Source organism: Genypterus blacodes, unplaced genomic scaffold, assembly GCF_046128005.1.
Source record: "Genypterus blacodes isolate CSIRO-AG114 ecotype Tasmania unplaced genomic scaffold, CSIRO-AGI_Gbla_v1 ptg000342l_1, whole genome shotgun sequence".
Taxonomy (NCBI): domain Eukaryota; kingdom Metazoa; phylum Chordata; class Actinopteri; order Ophidiiformes; family Ophidiidae; genus Genypterus; species Genypterus blacodes.
Genome location: NW_027467127.1, coordinates 86,118 through 92,920, shown reverse-complemented (window position 1 = coordinate 92,920; position 6,803 = coordinate 86,118). Strand labels below are relative to the sequence as shown.

Genomic DNA, 6,803 nt, shown 5'->3' with positions numbered 1-6,803 from the left:
AGCGATGTATTATTTAAACTTCCAGATAGTATTTGAACAGAAAGTACAGGAATTGCTGTCCTGCAAATGTAATTTAACAAATAGAATGTTTGTAGCAGATATTTGCATGAGTGTGTACAAATGTATAGTAAAATGTCAGAGAAAAGTCGATGAGGTCAGTTCCGGACAGGGCTAGTTTTTCACAATAAAAGTACTATATGTGCTGGAATGTTGCTTTCTATAACAAAGCAATAAGGCCGAGATGCTTTTAATGTACAAACAAGTCTTACAGAAAGTAAATTTGCCTACTCATTCAAGCTTACTTTAACTTTTACTAAACTTATACTTGTGTTCACTTGTGTCCGGTTACAACCATGTGCCCTTTCAGAATGCTGTTGTATTACATAATGAACATAATGAAGGGTTTTTCTTAAACATGACAAGACCTGACATGGTTGGATTTGTTATATTTATTGTGAATATTTCTGGAGACTGTGGCGGTATAGGAAGCATCATCATCATCACTTCATCATAACTTAACCCGGCGTGACCAATACACATATAAACTGTAAGGCAATTCAATTCACAACTTGATCTATTTGTTGTCATTCAAGATGTAAGTATGACAATGGAAACTGGGGATAACTAACAAAAATAAATCTCACATTAACCATTACACATCTGGTTAATGTGAGAATCTGCCTTTTGTTACAGTTCTACAAATGTCAAAGTTCATCAAGCGTTTGTTCGTGAGCAAAAGCTTCAAAGCGGACAGAACTAAGCATTATAAGAACACATTTAAATGGACTGAATCTGCCACTCAAGGATGACAGCCCCGTGTCACAAAGCAGTTATTTCATTTGTTTGCTTGTGGGCGAGGCAGAGGCTGGTCTGGATGGGCTCAGCCGTACAAGCAGACTGTCATCTCTACAAATTGTCCAGTTCAAACTGTCCAGAAAAGGTTGTTGGTTTTATCTGCGATCGTTGGTGCCGGACTTTCTCTTCCCGGACAAGAGATGTTTGGGCTTGAGGTCGAACACGTGCCTGTCTGCCTCTCCCTTCTTGCCCTGGCGGTTCATACCTTTCTGGGAATTCTTCATCATCCTCTTAGTCTTCTTCGCCATCTGTGAAACAAAGGGAAAAGAAGATGGTGCCTGTAAGTTTCAGGCTCAAATCGGACAAGAATGAAGTCACGTGTGGATTTCTTTCATGTAGTTTTTTTCCTGTTGATGGATCGATGCCACTTCCATACAGCAGCATAATAATGATAAAGACGCTGTGTTACAGACCTTAGGGTCGCGTAGCCCAGACTGGTCTCTTGGTGGCCGTGAAGCGCTCTGGCTGCGGGTTTTGGAGGTCGGGGTGACTGAGACCTCGCGCTTGCGTTTCTTAGTGATGCTGCGGGATCGCCGGGCCTGCTCTGCATAGTGGCTCTGGAAGGGAAGCGGCAAAGACACTCGTGAATTTGGATTTCAAGGAAGTTCTCTCTACATTTACATGCAAACCGTACATGACACTTACACCGTCCTTGTCATTCATATCCAGACCCAGGTCACCCATCTCCTTCTCCAGCTTCTTTCTTTCAACCTGTAAATGTTGAAAATGTACCAGCAGGTCAGACGACAGTCCTCCATTCACAGTACAATAGTTCATAGTTTGTCTATGCCAAAATCGCCCTCTCACCTTGGTGGCGGTCCTGGGCATCCGTGGCCCATGGACGTCTTTATCTTTGGATTTCACCACCATGAGAAACTTCTTCTCGCGGATCTGTTTGGCCATCATGCGGATCTCCTGCATCTCCTCGTCTTCGCTCTCTTCGTCGGATTCGTACTCGCCGGCCCGCTCCTTTAGCTCCTCCTCCTTCTCCAGGTCCTCTAGTTTCTGTGAGATGAAGGAAGATTATCTTTAGAGCCTGAAATCATCGTTTGCTCTGGAAACCTGGCCGAGAACATTTGGTTACCAGACATTTGAATTTTCTTGCAATTCCAATCTAGCAGCAGGGAATCTTGCTCACCTTCATGATATCAGGATCAATGTAATCGGCAATGTTGTGTCCCTCCCAGACCTCGGGGATCTTATCTTGCTTCTCTTCCTCGTTCATCAGATCCCAGTATTCTGAAAAAACAAATGGCGAGAGCATCAGTGCCACACAAGTCGCCGCTTACTTCGGCAGCATGAATGTGGAAATGAAACAGCTGCTCACTCTGTAGATCCAGGATGTAGTCATCTCCCATCTCCATCTCCAGATCTCTCTCCTGAAAATGTGTCAGAATGTCTATCAGGATGTTGCCATGTCACAGTGAGATTCGCCCAAATGCAGGCAAATGAACATTTACATGAATGAAGTCAACAACAGGCATTACCGATTTGCGCTTTGGTGCATCCACTTCCATTGCTCTCTTGCGCTCCATGGCTCCCTCTGGGATGAATGGAGGCCTCGCCTGGGGGAACAAAAGAAACAACATGAAGCGTCTGCTGCAGAGTCAAACGCAGATGCATCTTAGTCAGTGAACGACACAAAATGGAAACGGCAGGATGGGCAGGAGCCTGGGACTGGGAGGATGTGGATTTCTCCTCTTTCAGTGATCAGACTGCAGACTCCCTCACCTTCTCGTCTCTCTTTGCAGGCATGGCCAAGTGCAGCCGGTTGAGAACATCGTGGACCTTCTTGCCCTTCATCTTGGTGTCGACACGGTGGGCAAGGAGGCGGTCACAGGCCTGCAAACACACGGGACCGGTAAGCGAGGTTCTTTGAACTCAATACAATTGAATAATTACTGGACACAAAAAGATGAGAGTGATTTTATGAGTTCACCTCTGTTTTAACTTGCATGACTCCTTCCTCGGTCAGCGTGCTCGTCTCAATGACTGGGATTCCCTCAGCAGTGAGGTCAGCAAAGATTTTCTGAGTACAGGGATGACAGCAGTTAAACACTCAATGACACAAACCACAATCACAACTGTGCACAACCTTTAGTTCTGGCTTCAAGTGTTCATAACTGCAGTATAATTTTAAGATGGCAACAAAGTCAAAGTTTATTGTTACCGATACATGACCTGATTCTCATCTGTCTGTCTTAACAGTGACTTCCTGTGACCCACCTGGTTCTCCTCAGACAGCTCACTGAGCTTCTTCACGTCACTTTTGTTGGACACGATGATCAGAGGCTGCAGGAGAGAGAGAGAAAGAGAGAGAGATGTTTGGTTTTGCTCACAGCTTCCCAATGGCTGCCACAGGTCACCATCACACTGTACACATTACATTGACCTCTGACCTTGTTGGCAAACAGAGGCCGAATGCTGTTGAAGAGCTCCAGCTGTTCCTGCAGGGTGTGACCACACTGCTCTGAGAGGTCCATCACGTAGAGGACGGCTGCGCGAAGGTGAGCCAACGCTGTGATGGCCTGCATTTCAATGGTGTTCCTCTCCTCCAGCGGGTGGTCCAGGATACCAGGTGTGTCCACCACCTACACACACATACACACACACGCACGGTGAGGTGAAAGAGAGAGCAGGGGAAGAAAGCCATGGACTGCAGGTGAGAGCAGCAGTGTGTTACCTGCCAGCGCAGGTATCTGTAGTCCATGTGACCCACAAACAGAGACTTGGTGGTGAAAGCGTACGGCTGGACGTCGACGTCGGCTCGTGTGACCTGAGGAGAGAAGACACAGCAACAATGTCAGAGCTTTGGAATGATTCAACCTCAACGGGTTAACCAACACTAAATGCTTTAACATCTTATTCATCAAGTTGCCAGACAAGCTTCTCCAGACAAAAGAGACGTTTACCTTGTTAATGAAACTGGACTTGCCCACGTTGGGGTAACCACACAGGAGCAGGGTCCTTGTGTTGGGGTCGATGGTCGGCAGACGGGACAGATGTTGACGCACTGTTGAAGTGAGACCACGCGTTCATTACAATCTTTCAATATTCACAGAGGAGGAAATGCTGAGTAAATCACTGTGCAGCTCTCAAACAATGTTTCCTCTACCTTGTTCCAGATACTCCAGGCTGGACTTCTGCCGTTTCAGGATGGTGCACATGCGGCCGAGAGCCGCTCTCTTCAGTTGCTTGCAGCGGTACAGAGAATCTCCGTACTTCATCAGGCGGACGTAATCCTTAGCAACACTGCAACAAACAAAAGAGAAAACGCTTATAGAGGTGGCGTTCACAGATTATTGATCCGGCGAGTACGACAGAGACTCATACTTACTTATCAATCAAATTCTTGGCGATGTTAATCTGCCCCAAAGCCAACTTATAATGGTCTTTATCATAGAGCACGTTCATCAGATCAGCATAGAATGGATGAATATCCTGCAGAAAGCAAAGCACAGACATATTATTACATTTAAATGTGTCATCTTTTATAAGTTAAGGGTAAATGTTCCAAGATTAAGGCATCTGCAGCTGATTTAAATGGCTTTAATTGATCCCTTTCCATAACAAGTTGCCGTTCACAGCAGTAACCAAACATCAGAAATGTTTCTTAACTTACGTCCAGCTTGGGGAAGTCGGTGAGGATCTGTGAGAGCCGGTCATGGTAGTTCTGTTGTGTGAACTTGACCTTGCGCATGTAGAAGTGTCGGATCCGGTGGATCTGGTAATGTTTGTGTACCACGGTGGGCGTCTTCCTTTGGGTTTTAGATAAAGTGATGTCGATGAATTCCTGCGAGAAGGAGAACGGCAGACAAGTTGAGACTTTGTTTTCCAGCGCTTTTCACAGAAACTGACAAGAGAACACTTTTCACCTCATCACTGGATTTACTTTAGTACAATATAATAACAATAATAACAACAACAGCTTCGTGGTGGCCGTTATCCGGATAAGGAGTCGTGTGTTGATGCAGGTGTAAATAAAGTTACAGTGACTGCAGGGAGAAGCTTGGACAACAGAAATGTTCCGTGTCAACAAAACCTCCTGGGTCAAACCTGACACAACCCTGCTTCCCTTCTCCACAAACGTAAACAACTTCTGATCTGACGGCTTTTCTTTTCTTTTCAACCGCCGCATCATCCGCGTCACTTCATCGTGAGAGTAATGTCCAACACCACCGCCTGCTGCTCTGAGGTATAGTTGCTGTTTGTTTGTTTCACAGCCAAACGGTGTTTATACGGACAAACACTGTTGGAGTAAATATGAGTTTTGACATTGACCGGAACTCTTAGACTGACATGCGTCCTAACGGAGCTTTGTAGTCGACTTGTGTGACTTCACTCAGCCTTGTCAGCAGCTATTTACGGAAAAATCAGCTTTAACGTGTTTTTAAATGTGGGGCTTCTCTCCGATTTCCCTTTTTTGACGAATCATGAGTTCACATATGTCACGATTAACACGTGGATGTGTGATCGCGGTGCCTCTGGTGTCCCTTTACGCAGCACAACACGTGTTTTCCTCCCCAGCACGTTCCGCCGTGTTTTCTGTCCAGATCGGCCGCCCAATGCTGAATAACACATCGCGTAAACCAACAAACTCTGTTAACAAACGTCAAAATGAAGTCAAACCTCACCTTGGCGGTGGGAACCACCATAATCTTCTTGAAATTGTAGAGTGCCATTTTGTCGGGACACGTTTCTGCCCACAGACTGCACAGGGAAAGGAACGCTTCGTGTTCCGGAAGAGCCGGAAAAGAAAAACAGTAAAGGGTTTTCTGCGCATCGCCCCCTGTCGTCCGGACATGGACACTGCATAAACAAGTTATTATACCATACTGTATGTCAGATACTGAACCCGTCTGTTTCTACATTTGGCAAGATTTTGTCTTTCTATATAATCGAACCAAAACTTTAACGTAATTAAGTAAGTAATATATTCGTAGTTGTTTTGTATACTTATAGTTAGTTTAATTCCGTATTCCGTCCTGTGCCCTGGTCGTATGCAGACAGAGAGACACCGCAGTCTACCAATAGTGGATTAAAGTCGCAGTAAAACAAGATTTGGCAGGGTGAGAGGTATGCAAATGGGACGCTCCTGAAACACGGGCAATAGAGAAAATAAAGTGTCCAGGGAGTGAGTTGTAAAGGGAGAGGGAGTGAGCTGTAGAGGGAGTGAGCTACAGGGGCTAGATTGGCTATTTGTAAGAATATAAACAATCGATACCTCCTGAGCAAGAAGTCACTTCATCATCATACAGCCTTCCAAGCCTGCCAAGCCTTACATCAGAGAAGACCTCCTCACTGCCTATCCTCTACGTGTGAAGAGGCATGTAAATGTGTTCACCCGTGAGTAGATTCCACATCATTGGCAGAGCTCTAAGCATTATGCAAAAGGTTTTCTCCATGTTACATTTACAGTACATCCCAATTTCGCCTCATCCCTGTGCATGCCTGCTTGTCCTGTTTGAATACACAGATAGATTGAATTTAGAAATAAAATGTATTACAATTAAAAGGGTGATAATTATCTGATTACATTTACATATTATGGCAAAATGAGATGTGTACATTGTGTACATTATGCAATAATAACACTTATTTCATGTATAATTATATGTGTTTTCTGTACTTAACAGCCAATAAGGTTGTGTATAACAAGAATTGTTACTTCTGATCTGATTTCAGGCTTGGATTTATATATGCAACAAATTGAAGGATTTTAACCCATTTTACAAATGGAAATGGGAACACTATCCCCTGAAAAAAACCACATGATGAGGAACATTTAATTATTAAACCAAACAATAATAGAAAATAAGACTAACAAAGGTAAATTTAACTAAGGGCGGATGTTTTGTAGCTAATCTGTGATATAAATATTCTATGTCTATGAGACGCTGGGATGTAAGAAATTGGCCTCTACTGGTGTTTATTAGTGATCTATTTAT

At 44.3% G+C, this 6,803-nt stretch overlaps 1 protein-coding gene across 1 annotated transcript; it reads right to left on the bottom strand.

Annotated features, from left to right (window-relative positions):
• Nucleotides 1-434: 434 nt before the first annotated feature.
• Nucleotides 435-5,614, bottom strand: gtpbp4 (GTP binding protein 4). Its single transcript, XM_076137939.1, has 17 exons — nt 5,490-5,614; nt 4,478-4,648; nt 4,193-4,296; nt 3,971-4,107; nt 3,768-3,868; nt 3,539-3,631; nt 3,255-3,446; nt 3,082-3,147; nt 2,795-2,884; nt 2,587-2,697; nt 2,343-2,420; nt 2,183-2,234; nt 1,994-2,094; nt 1,663-1,860; nt 1,501-1,566; nt 1,269-1,412; nt 435-1,103 (listed from the first exon to the last, which is right to left on the bottom strand). The coding sequence occupies exons 1-17, from the start codon at nt 5,535-5,537 to the stop codon at nt 951-953; spliced, it is 1,905 nt and encodes a 634-aa protein (XP_075994054.1). The 5' UTR covers nt 5,538-5,614; the 3' UTR covers nt 435-950.
• Nucleotides 5,615-6,803: the final 1,189 nt, after the last annotated feature.